A 22,616-nucleotide genomic window follows, 5' to 3' on the forward strand; every position below is an offset into this window, starting at 1 on the left:
ACTTTTAATCTTGAGAAACAACTGGATTTTGCTTTCCTCTCTGCTCCATTTTGGGATTTCTCCACTCTAAGTTTGTGTCCAAGTTACAGCGTAGATGTCCTTTATAAGCTTTAACACATATTAGTTATTATTATGATGATGTCTAAAAAAGTCAATGCTGGAAATACTTGTTTGTTTGAGGCACATTCTGTTAGCTCACTAATACTGTGAATTGGCCATTATTAGTTTATGTTAAAATGTTAAAAATGTTAACATGTTAAAAATGTTTGGTATGTTGGGGTGCCTGGCTGGCTCAGCCAGTAGGGCATGTGACTCTTTTTTTTTTTTTTTTTTTTTTTTAGAGAGAGAATGAGCAGGGGAGAGAGGGAGAGGGAGAGGGGGAGGGACAGAGAGAGAGAGAGAGAGAGAGAGAGAGAGAGAGAGAGAATCCCAATCCCAAGCAGGCTCCATGCTCAGGGCAGAGCCTGCCACTGGGCTCAATCCCATAGCCGTGAGATCATGCCCTGAACCAATATCAAGAGCCTGGTGCTCAACCAAATGAGCCACCCAGGCACTCCGAACATGTGACTCTTGATCTGAGGGTTGTGAGTTCGAACCCCATGTTGGGGGTAGGGATTACTTAAAAACAATTTTTTTAAGGTTATTTATTTTATTTTGAGACAGAGAGGGCACGGAGCTGAGGATGGACAGAGAGAGAATCCCAAGCAGATTCTGCACTGTCAGTGCAACACTGATGCAGGATCGAAACTCACCAACCAAACTGAGATCATGACCTGAGCTGAAATCAAGAGCTGGATGAGTTGAACGTTCAACCGAGTGAGCCACCCAGGCACCCCTAAAAATAAAATCTTAAAAAGAAAAGTTAGGCATCCTAGAATTAGCAAAGAAATTAAAAGAACATCGCTGAAAATGTAAAGCATTTATCTGTTTGGTACTATGAGAGCTGTTCTCTTTTAGTCAGGTATGAGTATTAGCATAAATATTGTATTATATATTTTTTTAATAATTACTTTTTAAAGACATTTTAAAAATTATTGTTATAATGGAATTAGTATACTTTTAAGGGCACCTTTTGCTTGCGTTGTGCCATTTTTGAAAATGAAATATATAACATGAACACATAGTGCTTACATAGAAACAATGTAGAAATATCCAACTTTTTAAAGAGGCCAAGACAAATCTGCATGATTAAATAAACTTGAAAAGTCTGTCATTAATAAATGGAATAGTGTAGATTTTTACATAAACTTGTTAAGTAGTAGATTGCAAAGACGAATTTGCTATAGGGTCTTTTTAAATATTTAGGTGTGTTCTTTTTTAAATTTTTTTTTTCTTTCTTTCTTTCTTTCTTTCTTTCTTTCTTTCTTTGTGCTTTAATCACCTACCAATCTTGATCTGAAATAACAGAGATAGAGAAAGGAAACATATTCAGGACATATCAGAAGGAAAAAATACAGTTAGGAAGGAAAATGTTACACAGCATTCAAGACCTCTAGTTCCTTAACTGGAAGTACGAAAGAGGCTCTAATTTTAAACAATGAACATCATCATACCCTGATTAAGGAGTTTACATGCATTTTTTTTTTCTTTCATAAAATGAAATTCAACTCATTTGGAAGGATGGGAGATGACTAATTTTTATCCACTTTAATGACACTAAATTTTAACCTAAATCAAGAGTTCTCAAACTTTCTTGGTTCATGATACCAACGTGTCAGTAATTTTTTCACAACCCTAACCCTCCTATGCAGAAAAAGAAAAATCTAAGAGTTTTATTTATTAAGTAGTTAGGTCCAAACAACTTAGTAATAATCAGTGTGGCATATGCCCGATGTCACTGTGTTACCATTTTAAAATATACAATATTTTGCTGTGCCTTTTGTGAGTCTGCTGCAGTGTTCTGGGCACCATAGCGCAGTTTGAAAAATATGGGCCTACATCAGGAAAATACAAAATAGTAGTGGTTGGAAACTATGTAAAGCATCTTAAAAATATTAAGGAGTAGAAACCAGGTCCTATATGTTTAAGAATTCAGATGAATTAGGTGAAATCATAAAAAAAGGTCAATTAAAAAAACTGTTCTAGTGAGAAAGAAGAAACATATAGAATATTTTCTAAGTCTATATGCTACTCATGCACACACACATACACATACATACACACACACACACACACACACACACACACACACACAGCTTAAGATGACATCCAGGGAAGAAAAAGAAAAATAAATAAAATAAGCATGAAGCATACAAGAAAATTTGATTAGGCTATGTAAATGTAAAAGAAAAATGATGGTAAAATTTTAAATGGTCAATAACAATTGACCAGAAACATTCCTGAATAACCCCGTAGTATATATATGAAAAATCTCTATTTTGATCTCCAAATAAAATCAAAATCGCCTATAAAAATAAACCTGTCTCCCTCCACCTCCTCCTCAATCTTAATATAGCTTTAGCTTATCTTTTCTCCTTGACCTGCCTGCCAAGCAGTGTTCAACAATGAGATGCCTCTGATTGTCAGCAGAAACTTGACCAAAATGAGTTCTTTGGTATGCAATCTTTGTACTTTCACATAAAGAGAAAGAAAGAAAACCCTAGACAAACAAATTTAGAGAAAATAGTCAGAAGTGTCAATAGAGCCAATTGGAGGCCAAAGGCTGTATATTTAGGGTAAAAACTTAAAATTAATGTAATTAATGTAAATATTTATGTATTTCTGACTTTTCTTCATATCACAAACAAAGCATTCTTAAGACTTTCTTTTTAACAGAACAGGTGTAAACTTGAATGCAACAATACAGCATGGACTCTTCAGTTAATTGGCTTTGGAGGCTTTGCTTTAAAACATAAGGGTTGCTTCAAATAAGAGGGGGGTTAAAGAGACTTTGGGGTAGAAAGAAAATGGTTTAAATGATGGGAAATGAGAGCACATCCAGAAATGTAGGGAAGGAAATGATCATGAATACTGTCTTTTGGCATTTTGCAAAGATTCATTCCCTAATGAAACAAAAATTTCCTGTAACAATAGATGACCTTCTCTAGAACTATGGCACAAGGAGAAAAAAGAATGTTATTGTTTTTCATAAATATTGAGTTAAAACAGGAGCCATATGCCTCTGACTTATGGGTCTAAATTAAAGTTGGTTGAGTATACAACCACTTATTCACTGTAACTCCATAAGTACCACAAAAATTTCAAATTAGAGGAAGAACTTCAGAAAACCTACTTAGCACAATTTCACTAGATCTTAGCCAAAAGACTGAGAAGCACGGTTGCAGCTAGTTTTAAAAGCATTGATTAGGGGCGCCTGGGTGGCGCAGTCGGTTAAGCGTCCGACTTCAGCCAGGTCACGATCTCGCGGTCCATGAGTTCGAGCCCCGCGTCAGGCTCTGGGCTGATGGCTCGGAGCCTGGAGCCTGTTTCCGATTCTGTGTCTCCCTCTCTCTCTGCCCCTCCCCCGTTCATGCTCTGTCTCTCTCTGTCCCAAAAATAAATAAACGTTGAAAAAAAAATTTTTTTTAAATAAAAAAATAAAATAAATAAAAAAATAAAAGCATTGATTAGATGCTTATAAATGATCCATCAGGTAAAGAAGAAAGCACGTAAATAAACTGAAGAAAAAAAAAAAAACCTTTCTAAAGGCATATCCAATCTGATGGCCACACTAAAGAAAATTATGAAATTAACTGGAATTCTATTACATTTTTACTTGCTCCTCCAATGTCCCATTCTACTTTCCAACCACAGATACTTATAAATAAATCTCATTATGTTTGCATTTAACTAGTAGCTCATTAAAAACAAAGATGTGAGTTAATGCTACTAATGGTATTTGCATCTGAATGTAAATTATTTGAATACTAAATAAACTTTCCATCAGCCTCAATGGCAGTATTTTTTTTTCTACTAAGACTAAATTTATTTAATACCCTAGTAAAATTTTTAATTTTAAGTATCTAACAGTATAAAAAGCACAGAGCAGATTTGTAGATTTCTAATGGTTAATACAAAGTATATGACTACATACAGTGCAACCTACAGGCAGAGGGGTGGAAGGGGGAAAAAGAAGACTGTGGTTGAGGTCTAGTAATGAATAAATAAATACAGAAGTAGATATGACTCATATTATAATATATTCTACCACAAATGCTGTACCCAAAATGTGCAAAATATTTTTTTCAGAATAATGGAAGATGGATGATAATGGCTGGGACTCTTACAATATACCTCAAGGGCTGTGGGAAAGCCAACCCAACCCACTATGTAGTCTTTGCACATGGTGGCTTGTAGTTTGTTTAATGGCAGTATTTCTTAACCTTGGCTGCACATTAGAACTACCTAGGGAGTTTTTGAAAATCTGATGCCCCAGCCACACTCCTGACAAATTAAATCAGAATTTCTGGGGGCAAGTCTGAGCATCAAAATTTTCATTGCTCTCTAGGTGATTTGAAGGTAGGACCAAAGTTAAGAACCATTCCTTTAGGTAAAGCATTTGAAAAAATAAAACTTCAAACTAGTGAAGGAGATTTTTTTGAGTAGGGATATATCTATCATGTTGCTCTATGGAGGTGGCCAACTGGTGGTAAAGCTCTGTTCAACATAAGGGACCATCTTTATTAAGAGAGAATGTTACATTTAAATAATCACTAGACACAGGTGCCTGGGTGGCTCAGTTGGTTGAACATGGACTTCAGCTCAGATCATGATCTTGTGGCTTGTGAGTTTGAGCCCCACATCAGGCTCACTGCTGTTACGCAGAGCAGGCTTCAGATCATCTGTCCCCCTCTCTCTCTGCTCCCCCCACCCCCATTCACACACACTCTTTCAAAAAATTAAAATTAAAAAAATAAAAATCACTAGACATTCAATTTATAAGTCTTGATTTTGGGAAGTTACTTCACTTGGGTTTTATCTATAAAATAGGAATAATAACAGCAATGCCTAGGCTCATGGTGCTGTTGATTATGATCAAATATAACAGGGTCCAGAAAATGTTTTATAAACTATAACATTTTATTTATTATTACATGGCTGAGCAGTGGAACCATTTATCATTAAAAAGACTAGCTATAAGGTAGATTACAACTGTAATATGGATTATCACCTCAATGATTTGTCACTTTGTTTTAATAAGCATTTACTTTATGAAATCTAAGTATTTGGCTCAATGTTTCTCAAAGTATGGTTCCTGAACCAGTAGCACCAGCATCAGTAGCACCTGGATACTTATTACAAGTGCAAATTCTTGGTGTCTATTTCAGACCTACTGATTCAGAAATTGGAGGCAGAACCTAGCAATCTTGTTTGAACAAGACATCCAGGTGATTTTGATGTTCAAATCTGAGGACCACATATCCAGCCAAATATTAGGAAAAAGCAAATATGTATGACTAAAATCAAAGAATGAATACATAATATTTGTTATTTTAATCTTTAAAAGCTGTACTGCAAAGATACAGTGGCATAAATTACTACTTTAAAGAAAGCCCCTAAATCTCTGTATTTAAAAATAATACAATTCTAGGGGCGCCTGGGTGGCTCAGTCAGTTAAACGTCTGACTACAGCTCAGGTCATCATCTCACGGTTCATGAGTTCAAGCCTCACATCAGGCTCCATGCTGACAACGTGGAGCCTGCTTCAGATTCTCTCTCTCTCTCTCTCTCTCTCTCTCTCGCTTAGAAAATGAATAAAACATTAATAATAATAATGATAATAATAATAATATAATTCTCTCTACCCAGCCAACTTTATCAACTAACACATTAATCATGAATATAATGGTAAGATATAAATTTGAGAATCAGATAAATCACAGATTTATCTGTGCAACACTCTGGATAAGGAATAAAGGAACAAAACTCTAGGAGGAGTTAACAGTGGTTCAGAAGATAGTTACGTTTTAATTCAGTGGACTTGGATTTCTCTCAGGAAAAGTCACAACTATATCTTAAAAATCACCTTTATCCTGAAGACAACACCCCATAGCATCTCAATGCTCTTATTCAGGCCAAGGAAGTGTTTCATCATTTACTCAGAGAAAAGACCATTACTTAGACTGAATCACCAGCAATGTTTCCTACAGCATTAGATTTGTCACTGGCTCTGCTAAGCAACAGAGAAAAACAGTCTCAAAACTTCTTATCTTAAAAGATATCATATGAGAAATCTATCAACATCATTCCCAAATTCAAAGTTTGTCATTTACCACTAATAAAACATATGCAGGACAGTCATAGGTGAGAACACCAAGAGTCTTGTGAGATTGCAATAGAAAGTTCTTGGGGCGCCTGGGTGGCGCAGTCGGTTAAGCGTCCGACTTCAGCCAGGTCACGATCTCACGGTCCGTGAGTTCGAGCCCCGTGTCAGGCTCTGGGCTGATGGCTCAGAGCCTGGAGCCTGTTTCCGATTCTGTGTCTCCCTCTCTCTCTGCCCCTCCCCCGTTCATGCTCTGTCTCTCTCTGTCCCCCAAAAAATAAATAAACGTTGAAAAAAAAAATTAAAAAAAAAAAAAGAAAGTTCTTTGAGACCTTTCTTGTTTAATCTTTTTTCCATTTTTAAAGGTTCTGATGTCCTCAAGACACCCAACACCACCCTAGAAAGATCAGAGTGAAACATCCCAATTAAGAACTGCCACCTCCTAAGAAAATTAACAATTCCAAACTCTCATTTCCTACACTGGAGAAAACTAGCACGAATAAATAATTGCCAGAATAATTAGTTCCTTTTGCTCATCCACTCATCTACAAACCTTTCTTGACTGCCTAGCATATTCCAGATAGTATTCTAGGTGCAAAATGAGTCTAGAGAGATGCACAGATGTCAGTGAGGGAGGAAGAGATTCTATGTGTCTAGGATTCAGTATCTCAGTCAACCAAATCAGTAGTACTCAAACTCTAGCAAGCATCACAATCACCTGGAGAGCTCGTTAAAACATAGACTGTGGAGGCCAATTCAGAGTTTCTATTCAGTAGGTCTGAGGTGGGGCCCCCAAATTAGCACTTTCTAATAAATTATCAGATGATGTTGATGCTGCTGGTCCAGCAACCACACTTTGAGAACCACTTACCAAGCAAGACAAATGGCAGCTCTTCACACTATCCCTGCCAACAAGTACCGTACGTGTCTCTTCCAAAGAAGGCAATGGCCTCATGACTGCTATCATAATCACACACAAGTGAGCAGAATTCCAGTTGCCAGAACCACCTCAAATATCTAGGACCAGTGGCTCCAGAACAAAACGAAGAAGTTCAAAAAACAGAAAATTCTCTTTCCAGGGGCTTTTCTCCCTCTTTTTCTTTTTGTTTTATCCCCTACCACAAGAAATCATTTTTGTATTATGATTTCTCGATGCCAGTGTTATGGAAAAGAATAAAACTCCTTTAGATTTTTCATACATCTTGAATACAAAGTTTTTCTTCTAAATTCAGTTCTTATAGCCTAACCCCTACCCTTTTTGTTGAACTATCTCCTTTTTGAACAAAAGAATCCTAGGGTTAGAAGGAACACTGAGAATTCACTTAATCCCTCCTTGGCCTCAGACAAGACTGTGTCTAAATCATCCCCAAATATAGCAATTTTCAGTACAAAGACGAACAGGCACTAAGAATTTCTCATTCAACATTCTGTCACAGAATTGAAGATACTAATATACTTTCCTTCAACCTTTTCTTCTCTGAGCTAACCAACTTCAACAGTTAGACTTTCCTCATTAGACTTCCTAAACTTTATTCTAACTCTTCTTTAACAACTTTATCCTCCCTTATACTTCAGGGTCTTAATCATGTATATACTGATATCATAAAGACTTTTTTTTGGTATATGAAAGGGATAAGTTAGCTTACAGATTGAATAAAAATGAATTTATTGGAACAAAGAAACATATCTGTATAAATGCCACCAAAATATAATAAAATGGCATTCACTTGAACAATTAATTTCAAATATCCTTTATTTTATTAAAATACATAGTAATGCTTTATCGTTTTTAGAACTTTACAATATAAATCACTAGCCATTTCACACATAAAATGGGTGGGAACTAGAGATCCTTTAAAATAAGCCACAAATTATACATAACCATGTTTTATGACACCTCACATAGGAGAAGAAATTATTCTTAGTAGTAGTAGTAGTAGTAGTAGTATTAATTTGTGGGTTTTTTGATGTTTTATATACTGCTTACTACTGAAGTTGGAATTATAGCTAATCAATGATTTAATTCTGTATGAGTCTGAAAATATTGAACATATTATATAATAATCTTTCTGTGAAAATAATTTCTCTGATTCCAGCCTTGAGAATCAGAGGTGTTTAGAAATTCAGTGAGTATCAGACAAGATAGGGTAAAGTCCAAGTTAAATCATATGTTTCTGGGCAGTTTAGAAAGGGAACATAGGTAATACACTGGAAATGGGGTAAAATGGGGTGATTCACTTTACTTCGATTCCTCCCATTCTAAATATCACTATTCAAAATCATTCTTTCTTTTTGGAATGGTGAGGTACTCTAACCCAGCCTAGGCCTGACGGATAGGGTTGTTTCCTCGTCTATTGGGACCAAGGTGTACGGTGGAGGCGATGCATTTAGTCTCCAGAGAGAAGGAAGATGCTGCTTGCACAGCACTTCTACTCACCAGTCCATGCAGCAGCAAGGGTGTTGGCTTTGAAGGAAGCCAACTGTCCTGCTCTCCCAGCCAGAGGTAAAGAATTGCATTGGTGGCCACTAGAGGGAGGAGGATTAGGAATAGAGTAAATTGTGGGGAAAAGGCACCCATGAAAAACGCACATGGGACAACCAACACATCACCAACCACCGCCTAGCAGCTACCTCTCTGAGGGACTATAATGGGGTCAGCATACATCATCAACCCAGAGACCCAGACACCAGGAATTATCGTAGTATCCCAGTATATAGCCCCTTAACTTTGATGGCTGGAGAAGGGAGTTTGAATAGGTTTGTGGGAAACACACAAGCACACAAACACAAACACGCTAGCACACAGACATACATTCTCATCCCCCATTACAAGAAGTTGCATCTGTGCCGTCTGATTCTTGCTCATTTTCTTATTTAAAACTCTTGATGTTCTTTACCAAGAATGTGTTCACGAAAAGCAAACAGCCCACCTTCAAGATAGTCTTGGGAGAAGCACCAGCAGAGACACTCATTGTGCCAAGATGTATTTTACCAACAAATCTGTACAAATTACACGAGGTTAAAAACAAACGGAATATAATATAATTAAAGCAAAGTTTCTTTTGCTAAATTACAGCTTGAAGCAAACCTGCAAGAAATGTTTCCAATTAGCTTCTTTAGCAAACACAAAGCATAGCTCAGAATATATTGTGCTTTCCGTCCTGCCCTCTGGGTGGGCTGCCTAGTGGGTGTCTTACCTCCAGCACAAGTAGCTGAGCATTCTGACCAAGGCTGATGATTCCATGTAAAGCCAACTTCATTGTCTCCACTGCCAGTCCGAGTGATGGGAACATTGAACTTATACCTAATTCCCAAATTTTGTTCCTGAAGCAGAACCTGCCATTGAAAACAACTGGTGAAGATAGTTAAAATACAATGAGGCTTCATTCAGATATTTATCATTTCTTTTGAAGAAGAAAATGTCATAAAGTAAGTCTCATAGGAAATTTGAGATAACTTTTAGAACACATGCACTTATATTGAATTTTTCTCCCCCCATTTTCATGGGTAATTTAGAGACATTTCCCTCAACTGCCTTGTTTGGTTATAAAAATATTATTCAAGCAGGCACTGAGAAAATAGTCATATGGAAAGAGCAATATGGCCTAACCTTACACAAATTTTATATCCTTAGGCAAACCATTTTTTCTTTATTAAGATAAAGATTTTTATCTTTAATTTCACCACCTGTAAAACAGAAATAATAAAGCCTGCTCCTCTGTATCTCACAGGGCAAATAACAAATAGTAGAAATTAAGAGGCAAAGACACATTTACCATGACAATGAGATTTTCCGAGGTGGGACCTAGAGCTTCCAAGGATTCTGGTTCATCAGTTGGTCTCTTATAGTGAAAAGCTGTCCCAGCAACATCAAACTTCCTAGGCCAGTCAATAGTCCAGGCGCCATTAATATAGTAATCATCTCCTTCAGATTTCAAAGCTAAAAAAAAAAAAATAACAGTCTACCTAAAAATGTGAAACCTCATTTACCACAGTGCCCCTTATTAACTGCACTGGAGTGTACAATGAATAGCCATTTCCATTTTAGAGATGGGATTCTTGACCATTTTCTTTCTTTTTTCTTTCTTTCTTTCTCTCTCTTTCTTTCTTTCTTTCTTTCTTTCTCTTTCTTTCTTTTTATCTTTATTTTTGAGAGAGAGAACGAGCAGGGGAGGGGCAGGGAGAGAGTGGGACAGAGGATCTGAAGTGGGCTCCTAGCTGACATCAGAGAGCCTGATGTGGAGCTTGAACTCACAAACCATGAGATCATGACCTGAGCTGAAGTTGGACGCTTAACCCACTGAGACACCCAGGTGCCCCTTGACCATTTTCTTAAGTACAAATTAACATGATAATTTTCCATGTGAATGTCAAGAAGGTATTAATGACATTTATAATGTCATTAATGAAAAGAAAGGAAAAATTTACCTGGAATAAACACATGGAACTAGCAAGAGAAAATATAACAAAAGGAATAATTGGGGATGAGAGTGAGAGTAGGAAGTAGACTTTCTTGTCTAAAACTTAAAATGATAATTATGTGAATATGAGGTAAAGAGAACTTGTGGTATTGTCACACAGACAGATAGAACAAGGAGCCAAACAAACAGTTAAGAAATAAACCGAAGTGAATGCAAACTGGTACAGCCACTCTGGAAAACAGTATGGAGGTTCCTCAAAAAAGTAAAAATAGAACTACCCTACGACCCAGCAATTGCACTACTAGGTATGTATCCAAGGGATACAGGTATGCTGTTTCAAAGGGGCACATGCACCCCAATATTTATAGCAGCACTATTGACAATAACTTAAGTATGGAAAGAGCCCAAATGTCCATCGATGGATGAATGGATAAAGACAGTGTGGTATATATATACAATGGAGTATTACTTGGCCATCAAAAAGAATGAAATCTTGCCATTTGCAACTACATGGATGGAACTAGAAGGTATTATGCTAAGCGAAATTAGTCAGTCAGAGAGAAAGACAAATATCATATGACTTCATTCATATGAGGACTTTAAGACACAGAACAAATGAACACAAGGGAAGAGAAGCAAAAATAATATAAAAACAGGGAGGGGGACAAAACACAAGAGATTCTTAAATATGGAGAACAAACAGAGGGTTACTGGACGGATTGTGGGAAGGGGGATGGGCTAAATGGGTAAGGGGCATTAAGGAATCTACTCCCGAAATCATTGTTGCACTATATGCTAATTAACTTGGATGTAAATTAAAATAAATAAATAAATAAAAAGACATAAAAAAAGAAACATAAAAAAAAAGAAATAAACCCAAGTACATATGGGAATTAGTATATGACAAAGGAAACATTAATTGACATGATATGACAAAAGAAACATTAATCGGGGAAATTAGTAAAGGAAAGATAATAAGAAATGGGACTAAACAAAAGACTAACCTTTTGGGGAAAAAAAAGGAATTGCTGAATTTATATCTCATTCTTTACATGCAAATAAATACCACAATCCACTCTTAGGTATAAAGCCAAAAGAAATGAAAACAGATACCCAAACAAATATTTGTATACACATGTGCATAGTAGTACTATTTCCAATAGCCAAATGTGGAAACAACTCAAATACCCACCAATTGTGGCATATATAATACAGTGGAATACTATTCAGCCATAAAAAGGAATGAAGTATTGACACATGCTTCAATATTATGCTAAATGGAAGATATTTCAAAATATTTATCAAAAATATTATGCTAAACCGAAGAGGCTAGGCAGAAAAAGTCATATACTATATGCTTCCATTTTTATGCAATATCCAGAACAGGTAAATCCATAGAGACAGAAAGCAGACCGGTGGTTGCCAGGGGCTGAGGAATAGAGAGTAATTGCTTGATGGACACACAGGGTTTCTTTCGACACGACAAAAATGTTTTGGAATGTACTAAATGCCATTAAATTGTTCACTTGAAAATGATTACATTCTTATATGAATTTCACTTCAATAAAAACAATGAAAAAATGAGAGAAAAATAAATGCCAGATGGGTAACTATTTAAATGTAAACACAGTTAAATAATAAAATGCTAGAAAGAAAGTGTGGGAGAACTTAAAAAAATAACATTGGGGTATGAAAGCTTTTCAAGCATGACAAAAACCTCAGAAATTATAAAGAATGTTTAATAAATATGCATGCATAATTTTTTAAACCTCTATAGAAAAACGATGACTTAAACAGTTAAAAAATATGTGATTGGAAAAAGGGTCATTAGCTCTACTATACAAAAACTCCTATAAATAAATAAGATGATAATTTTGATAATGATTACACAATTTGACAATGACAAACATGACAGCTTAATTTTTTGTTAGCATGATAGCTTCTTCAAAAACTTTATCAGGCCAGATGAACCAACCAGGCCAAAAGGAACTAAAAGGGTCCTGGTGCACAGAGCCTCTGAGTCTCTGGACCTCTGCCATGTGTCTTTAATACTATAGACTATTTCCATTCCTCCAACGCTATCTGCCTGGCAAATTACTTGTACTTTCTTGACTTCATATATGTTGTGAAAATTCATTTAATTGTCAAAAATAAATTGAATTAATCTTATGAGATAGGAACACACAAACCAATTGTAAGAATTATTTAGTCTTTAATTTTTCTGGTACTTTGACATTTTTATTTTTGATTCTTCTAGTAGTTTTTGTCTCATTTAACACATCAATTTTACCTAGACTATATAAAATATCTGAGACTGTATAATATGAAGTAGTAAAAATAAAAATGAAAACAACCCCCCTACTGCCAGAATCTTTGAATTCTCCTTCAATTTTAGCTCTCATTTCCCATTTTCTCAACCAGTTAATGAATGGATCCTAATTTGCTTTTGCTGGTAGTATTCTATAGTCCAGAAAAATACCAAGCATTTAAGAAGAACTGAATAAGAATTTACTGAATAAGAGATGTGGCATTATGACAGATCATTATTAAAGGGAAAAATTTGATGTTAGAAATCTTATTTTTGAGTCTTATCAACATGGAAAAGAATCCAAAATTATAGTATAAAAATAAAGACTTTTTCTTAAATAAAGGAATGGCCAGATAATACTAGTGTTCTATCTAAAGAAGCATTCTAGATATAGTCTTAGTTTTCAAAGATTTAAGTCCAAGGTGATATTTCCAGGGGAATGAGAATCCATCCAGTTTTCACCAGGGGTTCCTGAAGAGTTTAAATCTGTCTTAAAGGATCAAACATCAAATAAATAGAATTCCACTTCTTCCCATGTTGAGATAACTGGTACTGGACTTGCCATCCAAACATAAACAACCGGAAAACTCACAAAACATATCAATCAGCTGTTCTTAAGATGTTGCCCAGGACTGTGACACAGGTAAGAAGACAAACAAGGTGAGTGGTAGAGGTACTTTCTGTCAGTGTAGAATGGAAGAACCCAAGCAAACCATGGTTGTCTCACTGAGCTAGAAGAGAGAAATCAGAAATTGGGAAGGCCAAGAGAGTTGGAATTTGCAGGACCAGGGATCTAGAGCAGAAAGAGGGAATCTGTTTCTGAAGAGCAATCTACATATGCATAGGAGAAAATTTCACAAAGCCAGACCAAAAAAAAAAAAAAAAAAAAAAATCCTACTAGGGAACTATAAGCAAAAAAATGTCCAGAGCAAGAATTCACAGTTTTAACCACTAAGACATTCAGGAGAGACCCAAGAAAAATCATGCCTTTTTTTAGTAGGGCTGAGCAAACTCAAGAATAAAAGATCCTCTGCACTTACCCAAACAAAGCTCAAAAACAAGTCTCAAAAGATTAGCTCATCTACAAGTTATTTAACACTATTTAAAGGAAGAAAACAAAATCCAGACTCTCAAAAAAAATTCATAATGTACAACATCCAATAAAAAATTACTACAAATGGAAAGAAGCAGGAAAATATGGCCCAAACCAAGGAAAAAGCTAAGTAAAAGAAATAGACCCAAAATGACAGAAATTATGGAATTAGCAATAACTTTCAAACAGCTATTATAATATACTCAAGGATTTTAAAGGAAAACAAATACAGTAACAAGAAACTAGAAGATATATTTAGACGGATGCTCAAATCTATACAAAGAAAGGAACCATGCCAGATAAGGTAATTATGTAGGTAAATAGAAAATAATTTTTCTTGTTTTTAAGTTAAAAAAAAGTAATTGGTTCTTTAAAACTAAAATAATGACAATGTATTATGCAGTTTATAACATATAGAGAAATACAATGTATTCAAAAAATAAGACAAAGAAAGGAAGGAGACAATGGGTATAAACTATTGTAAGGGTCTTGCATTATACAAAAATGGCGTAACATTATTTGAAGGTGTACTGTGATAAAGATGAATTTTTTACATGCTAGCATAACCATTAAATAAAACAAACTATATAACTAATAAACCACTGGTACAGATCAAATGGAATGGTACAAAACACGTGCTTAACCTAAAAGACAAATAAGAACAATAATTGGGATAAAAATACATAAAACAAATAGAAAAATAGCAAGATGGTAGACTTAAACTGGATGATTTTGATAATTACATTAAATATAAATGATCCAGACAAGGGGTTTGCAAAGTCTGACCCACCACCTGTTTTGTAAAGAAAGCTTTATTGGATCACGGCCACACTCCTTCATTAATGTATTACCTGTGTCAGCTTTCACACTACAATAGGAGAAGTAAATAGTTGAGAAAGACTGCATGTCATATAAAGCTGAAAATATTTATTATCTGGCCTTTTACAGAAAATTGGTCAACCACCATGCCCCCAATCTAGAAATTGCAATTAAAAAAGCAAAGATTGTTAGACACAATAAAAAAAAATAAAAATCAACCACATGTGGTCTACAAGAAACATTTCTTCAAAGTTTTGTTTTCTATTTTGAGAGAGAGAGAGAGAGGGAGAGCACGTGCACACAAGTGGGGGAGGGGCAGAGAGAGAGAAGGAGAGAGAGAATCCCTCTACACTGATAGAGCCCAATATAGGGCTTGAACTCATGAACTGAGAGATCATGACCTGAGCCAAAGTTGAATGCTTAACCTAATGAGCCACTCAGGTGCCCCTACAAGAAACATTTTAAATTCAGAAACATCTACATGTGAAAAATGGATGGATGGAAAAAGATTTGCCATGCAAACACTAATTTGGGTGAAATCTGGATGGCTATATTATTATCAGACAAATAGACTTTGGGTAATAGATTATTATCAGGGATAAAGAGGAACATTTGATAATAATACAATGCTCAATATATCAAGAAGATATAATAATCTTAAATGTCTATACATCTAATAACAAAGTTGCAAAATAAATGACACAAAGTCTTACAAATTAATGTGAGAAATAAGCAAACTCACAGTTCTTTCAAGAGATTTCAACATGATTCTATAACTGCTTAAACAAGGGAGAAAATAAGTAAGAATATAGAAAACTTCAACAAAACTATTAACTGATTTAATCTAACTGACATTTATGGAATGCTAAACCCGATAACACCGGAATATATATTCTTCTCAAGTGCACACGGAACATTTACTATGATAGACCATATGCTGGGCCATAAAACAAATCTCAACAAAAGAATGAAAATCATACAAAGTATGTTCTCTCTCCATATGAGAATTAAACTAGAAATCAGTAACAAAAAAGATCTGGGGAATCCTCAAATATTTAGAAATTAAATAATATCTTCTAAGCATGAATCACAATGTAAACAAAAAATTTTAAACTGAGTGATAATGAATATACAATGTATCAAAATATATGGGGTAAAGTTAAAGCAGCACTTAGTGGTAAATTTATAGTGCAAAATGCTTATTTTAGAGTAGAAAAAAATTTTAAACCAATAATCTATCTTGAGAAGCTAAAAAATAACAAACACAAAGTGAATACCAAAAACAGGAAACAATAAAGACAACAGTGGGAATCGATGTAATGAAAAATGGAGAAATAATAGAAAAAATTATTTAAATCAACAGCTTGTTCTTTGAAAAGATCAATAAAATTAACAAACCCCTCATTAGCATGATCAAGAAAAAGAGACACTACAATAAAAAGGATACGATTAACTCAAGAGATAGAGAAAAAGCATTTGACAAAATTCCACATTTGTTCATGATATAAATACTATTTATTATATCAGAAAGCATGAAATATTTAGTGGTAGATTTAAGAAAAAAAATAGGTGCAAGACCCGTACACTGAGAAATAAACACTGGTGAACAAATATAAAGATTTAAATAAATATGGAGGTAAATCTTTCCATGTACTGGAAAATAATATCTTTAAGATGCCAATTCTCCCCCAATTGATCCACACATTCTATGTAATCTCTTTTTGTAGAAATTGACAAATTAATTCTAAAATGCATGCATAAATGTAAAGGACCTAGATAAGCAAAAATTATTTTGAGAAAGAACAACAAATTTGAGAACCTAATGCTCCTAATTTTCAAATTCTACTGGAAATCTCCATTAATTAATACAATGTAGTTTTTAAGGATAGACACCCACAGGGATGCCTGGGTGGGTCAGTCAGTTAAGTGTCTGACTCTTGGTTTGGGCTCAGGTCATGATCCCAGAGTCGTGGGATCAAGCCCCGTGCTGAGCATGGAACCTGCTTGGGATTCTCTCTCTCTCTCTCTCTCTCTCTCTCTCTCTCTCTCTCTCTCTGCCCCTCCCCCACTCATGTGCTCTCGAAATAAATAAGTAAGTAAGTAAGTAAGTAAGTAAAAACCCATCTTGGTTTGCGTGCTATAAAAAATTTAAAAAGAAAGGATAGACACAGACATATATATCAATGAGAGGGAACAGAAATAGCATACATTCATGTTCAATTGATCTTTAACAGCAGTGTCAAGGTAATTCAATAGGAGAAATGATGGTCTTTTCAACAAATAGCGCTATCTATAGTAATTGAATATCCATATGAAAAAAATTGAACACTTACTTTATATCTTATATAAGAACTCAAAATGGGCCATATATCTAAACATAAGAGCTAAAACTATAATTTTTCTTGAAGAGACATTGAAGACAATATTTGCAACCTTGAGGGTGGCAAAATTTGTAAGGTAGGACACAAAAGCATAATCCATGAACAAATTAATAAATTAAATTTCATGAAAATTGAAATACCCATTAAATAGGAATAAATAAGCCACTGCCTAGGAAAAAGTAGTCATAAAACATATAGTTGAACAAAGGCTTGTATCTAGAATATACAAAGGATCCTTATAATTTGATTAGAAGAAAAAAATGTAAAGTAGGCAAAATATTTGTTGAGACACTCCACAAAAAAGATATTTCCAAGGGTAAATTTTGAAAGGCCGCCAATATCAAGTATTGACAAGAATGTAGAGCAACCCGACTCTTCTATATCATTTGGGGGAATATAAGTGATAACAACCACTTTGGAAAATAGTTTAGTAATTTCTTATAAAGTTAAACATGTACTTATCATAGGAGCAGGCCATTTTAATCCTAGGTTTTTATCCAGAAGAAATGAAAATATATGTCTACACAATGTTTACCTATAACTGCTCAAAGAAGCTTTATTCATAAGAGTCAAAGAATGGAAATGACCCAATTATCCAATAAGTGAGTACATAAACAAATTATGGTATGTCCCCACAAAGAAATGTTATTTAGAAAAAAAACAAAACAACAACAACAACAACAAAAACTTCAGATACACTCAACTTATTACTCAAAAATATAGATGAATCTCAAAAACATTATCATGGGTGAGAAATACCAGACATGAGATTATATAGACTTTATGATCCCATTCATGTGAAATTCTAGAATAAATAAAAATAAACTACATATTAACATATGTATATTAATAATTCATATGAATAATTCTATTATTACCTATATATTTATTTACATATCTATAATTTATATATATAAGTACCCTTCAAAATGTACACTTATAAAAAATAATAAATGCATTTTATCATATATAAATACCTCAATGAAACAGATTTTTAAAAATCAAATAGCCAACTCAGTGAAGAGCTATAAATTCCTAATTTTTGTGTTTAGCTCTTATGTGTGGTCTTATAAAACTTGCAACTTCCTTCATTTTAGCATGAAAGTGTTCTACTCAAGCAATATGTCTTTTCACAGCAGGATACTGTGCTGCTTTTCCCCAGTAATTTAAAAATTCTAGCAATATAGGCTACTTACCAATATAGTTCTTTGACATGGCAACTTCTCTGACTTCAATATGAACAGAGCCTCTTGGTATCTGCACTACCTCCATATAGCCTGGAACATAGAAGATAGGCAGTAATAAGCAGCACGTGCAGCCTTGGTCAGAAAATGAGTGTTTAGTAACCATTTAGTAATAAGTTTCCTTGTTCTTCAAATCTTTACTTGATTGACACTTTATACAATTACAAAATATGGGAAAATTCCCCTTTGGGTTCATGAACACATCTATTTTTCTTTTTATCTAAAATATCTCAAGATCATCTTTAAAGCCCCAAGATGTATCATATTGGCTCATGTTTTGTTTTGTTTTGTTTTTTCCTCAACACATAGCCCTCCATCAATGCTCTGTGGGGATTTCCATCTTAGGAAAACATGGCTAAATGAAGTCAAGTAGAAAGGGAATAATATTTCCTTAAAATATCTTACATGAATCTATAATTGATACTTAAGAGACTGAAAGCAATTTGGGGGAAAAAACATTGTCTGCCTAAACAAAAAATTTAAAAAGAAGGCAGTGGGGAAGAATTCAAGTGTTTTGGCTATTCCCAGTACATCAGAGGTGTGAGGAAGAGTTCTCTCTACACACTCACCTCCTCTGGGCAACGAATCATTGAAGAACCCTTCAATGGCATCACATGTGCTTCCATCCCCTCCACAGACTCGACATCTATCTTCCCTAGCATCGGATCCCAAAATATTATCACAACCTACATGCTGAAAACAGAGAAGAATATTCAGTATGTCATAAAGAGGATTTCTTGGAACCATAACTAACCAAATAAATATAACTGATTTGTTTTTCCAGTAAAGGAAATCAAAACAGGAAATATTTTCCTCTTTCCACTTTTTCCTTCACCCTCGAGCAAGTTCTTAGCTAACATTTTGCAACATGTAAGTTTAAAGAAAAAAATTTTTTGATTCCCCAGGAATGTATGTCTATATTTCTAACCTAGATTTCTTTTTCATTTATAGATAGCATGCTCCAAATCTTAAAATATTTTATAGTTTGTTGGCAATGGGCTCTTATTTATACCTTCGATTAAGAAATGCAAGAATTAAGAAAAATGACATATTGTCCTACACAAGGTAATAACAGCAGGAGTCTTGACTGAGCTTTATGGTTTGACCTTTCTAAATCACTGGCTCTTTTGGATACCCAATTGTTAGTGTCAAGGATTAGTTGTGGAATTCAAACCTGGGTAAACTTTTAAAACTGAATACCTGTTTATACTTGCTAACTAAAATTGTCATAAAAAACAAGGAGATGTAAGCATGTGATTTTAGAAGCTGAAATTCTACCTTTTAGTTTTGCATTTAATCACAGAAATGTGGATTTTTATATATTTTTGGTACATATTTTGGTACTTGCATTTGTATATATGACCTATAGCCATTGATAACAGGCATGTGATATCTGAATAAAACCTGTGCTTTTTGTCTTTGTTTTCTGAAAAAAAAAATTAATACTGTCAGAAATCACACACACATACAGGATCATCAGATATATCTGGATGCAAGTAGCCAGAAGGACAGAAACTTTTGTAAGAAATTGTGACACAAAGTAAAACAGATCATGTGTTTATCTCTTCTTTCTCAATTTCTAAGACTTAGAGTTGTGCTTCTCTTTAAAATAAAATAAAGACAAACAAGAAAAAAAGTTACGAGGACAGTGGTATTTGCGACTTTTCTTATTATGATCAGATTTATACACAGGTCTAGGAAAATAGCATAGATTTGGTCCAATAACTCTCAATTAGTCTGGATAATTCTCTCAAATAAATGCTTTAATAAGGTAAAGACTAACTCTATAATGAAAACCATTGTGTTTCAAAATGCTTCAAAAAGAGGCAAAGTAGGAGGAACACAGCTACTTCACACTTTGAGAAAAAAATACACTATGAAATGTATCAAACAATCTTCCAGTGAAAACATATGGTAGCCATATGAGTAAGAGCTGCATCCTTGTTCCCTCTCTTCCTATCATCTTTGCAGTCTGTTTGTAAACAGCAAAATAATAGAAACTAAAGTCCAAAATATATTCCGAACTTTAGCAATCACTATACATGTAACTAGAACATCAAAATAAATCACATTTACGTGATGTTTGAATGCGAATAGGCTATTCTACCTTTATCTATATGTACTGTCAACCTAATTGGAATCTGATTTTCTCTAAAATATAGCTCTCTTTTATTAAAACTGAGCATAGTTTTAATTAAGAGCTAATATCTGAGAAAAGAAGACAAAAGTCTCAAAAGACCCAACAAAAAGGAGTGAAATTCGTATTTGGAGCAACCTTGCATTCCCCATTGATACAGATATCCAGTGAGTCCGCATTGCACTGAGTCCCATCAATCACCGCAGGGGCACGTTCAGTGTAGAAGTTGTAACCTTCAGCCAGGCAGTTTAATGCGCAAGGTTTTACCCCACCTGGACAAATACAGCAGAAGAGAAATAAATGGAGTGGTTCTTGTAAGAAACGGTGATTCCATATTAACCACAGTAAATTTACAGTTTATACAGACATAATGCTGTCACTATATACCCAGATGTGTAGGTTTCTTTCCTTCTTTGCTAAAATTTCACACTTATTTTCATTGCTTGTGAAACTTGACAGAGGATCCATTGAACAGTTTCAAAATTTAAAATGTTCACGTATTTCCAATATATATTTAACAATATATTTTAGGTCAAAAGGGATCATAGTGAAGGTACCTAAAATGTTGAAAAAAATGGATGAAATGGAAGATTTTTTTAAAACTAAGAAAACACGGGGGCCTGGGTGGCTCAGTTGGTTAAGCATCCAACTCTTGCTTTCGGCTCAGGTCATAATCTCAAATTTTGTGAGACTGAGTGCCACTTCAGTCTTTATGCTCACAGTGTGGAACTTGCTTAGGATTCTCTCTCTCCCTCTCTCTGCCCCTTCTCTGCTCACTCTCTCAAAATAAACAAATAAACATTAAAAGAAAAACTAAGAAAATAAAGTTTGAGGAGGCTTGACACAATAACTTCATGTAACAAATGGAAATTTCTACAACATATGTCCCTTGTTAACTGCAGCTGATACAAAACCCTGCTACTTGAAGCAGGGATATGGTACTTGTAAAACAAAAACAAAAACGAAAACAAAAACAAAAACAAAAACACCTCTGAATTTGTACCTGGTTTAAACATACCATATTCAACGAATGTGGCTTTAGCATAGAGATAAATTTTTATGAGATAAGCAAATCAAAGGTAAAGTTAATTATAGCATTAGATTTGAATAATTCTTATTACTAAATCAAAGATATTACATGGAGCATTAAATGTGAACAAATAAAACAATACCCAATTTAATTTTGTGAATAAATGCATATAATAATGTCATCATTTTCATTTTGTCACTGAAATTTGTATTTTTTTTTTTGAAATTTGTATTTTTAAGGTTGATGTGAAAAATGGGCATAAATAATAGTAATTTAAAAAATAAGCAGAGTAATATTATAATCCCATAGTATATTGGAAAAGTAGCAATATATATGAATTTATTTTATTCAAAATACTGCACGAGAAAGCTACATAAAAATATGTATCTATTGATTGAAATTATGATTTAAAAACACTTTTGTTGAACCTTCATTTAAAACACTTGGCTTCATTCTAATTATGCTGATAAGATTTCTCTTTGAAATAAAGAAGACTACTTCTAGCAAAGAAAATAAGGCAGAAAGAAAAAATGACATGCTTAGTCTTAGTGAAAGTAGAAACCAGGTTTTTGCAGGGTGAAAGTATGTGAAATAAAAGAGACAAGACAACTGAGTGGTAGAGACAATGGTAAATGAGAGAACATTTCATTAAAGGAGATCATTGTTAAAGTTGATTGTTGTATAATGCAAGAAGATAGCCCAATATTGTCAGAAATTCTATTTTTTTCATGAGAATCTGAAAACCTAGATTTTTAAAATAAAAACTTTTCTTAGTAATTCATTCAAAGTTTTCAAAAATACTGTGGAGGTTAAAACATGTTTATAAGTAAAATCTGGTTCCTGAACTGCCAGTTGACAACCTCTGGCCTAACTCTGTGTTTATTTCCATTTTTGATGTCTACAAGCTATAGAACTTCTATATAATTGCAATGTTATTACTAGACTTAGGGTAATGATACCTTTGCTGTACTGAGCACAAAA

General features: G+C 34.3%; 1 protein-coding gene across 3 annotated transcripts in view; it reads right to left on the bottom strand.

Annotated features, from left to right (window-relative positions):
• Nucleotides 1–22,616, bottom strand: part of ADAMTS6 (ADAM metallopeptidase with thrombospondin type 1 motif 6) — a 304,055-nt gene that overhangs the window by 47,514 nt on the left and 233,925 nt on the right. For 2 of the 3 annotated variants that reach the window (XM_043591205.1, XM_043591214.1), the window contains 5 exons: nucleotides 20,744–20,877; nucleotides 19,038–19,161; nucleotides 18,421–18,501; nucleotides 9,979–10,142; nucleotides 9,400–9,538 (listed from right to left, as the gene is read on the bottom strand). In XM_043591205.1, the coding sequence (XP_043447140.1) occupies nucleotides 9,400–9,538; nucleotides 9,979–10,142; nucleotides 18,421–18,501; nucleotides 19,038–19,161; nucleotides 20,744–20,877 (642 nt within the window). Of the gene's footprint in view, nucleotides 1–8,639; nucleotides 8,729–9,399; nucleotides 9,539–9,978; nucleotides 10,143–18,420; nucleotides 18,502–19,037; nucleotides 19,162–20,743; nucleotides 20,878–22,616 lie in introns of all 3 variants that reach the window. The other variant, XR_006298916.1, reaches the window with a different exon arrangement.

The sequence above is a fragment of the Prionailurus bengalensis genome, chromosome A1 (assembly GCF_016509475.1).
Source record: "Prionailurus bengalensis isolate Pbe53 chromosome A1, Fcat_Pben_1.1_paternal_pri, whole genome shotgun sequence".
Taxonomy (NCBI): Eukaryota; Metazoa; Chordata; class Mammalia; order Carnivora; family Felidae; genus Prionailurus; species Prionailurus bengalensis.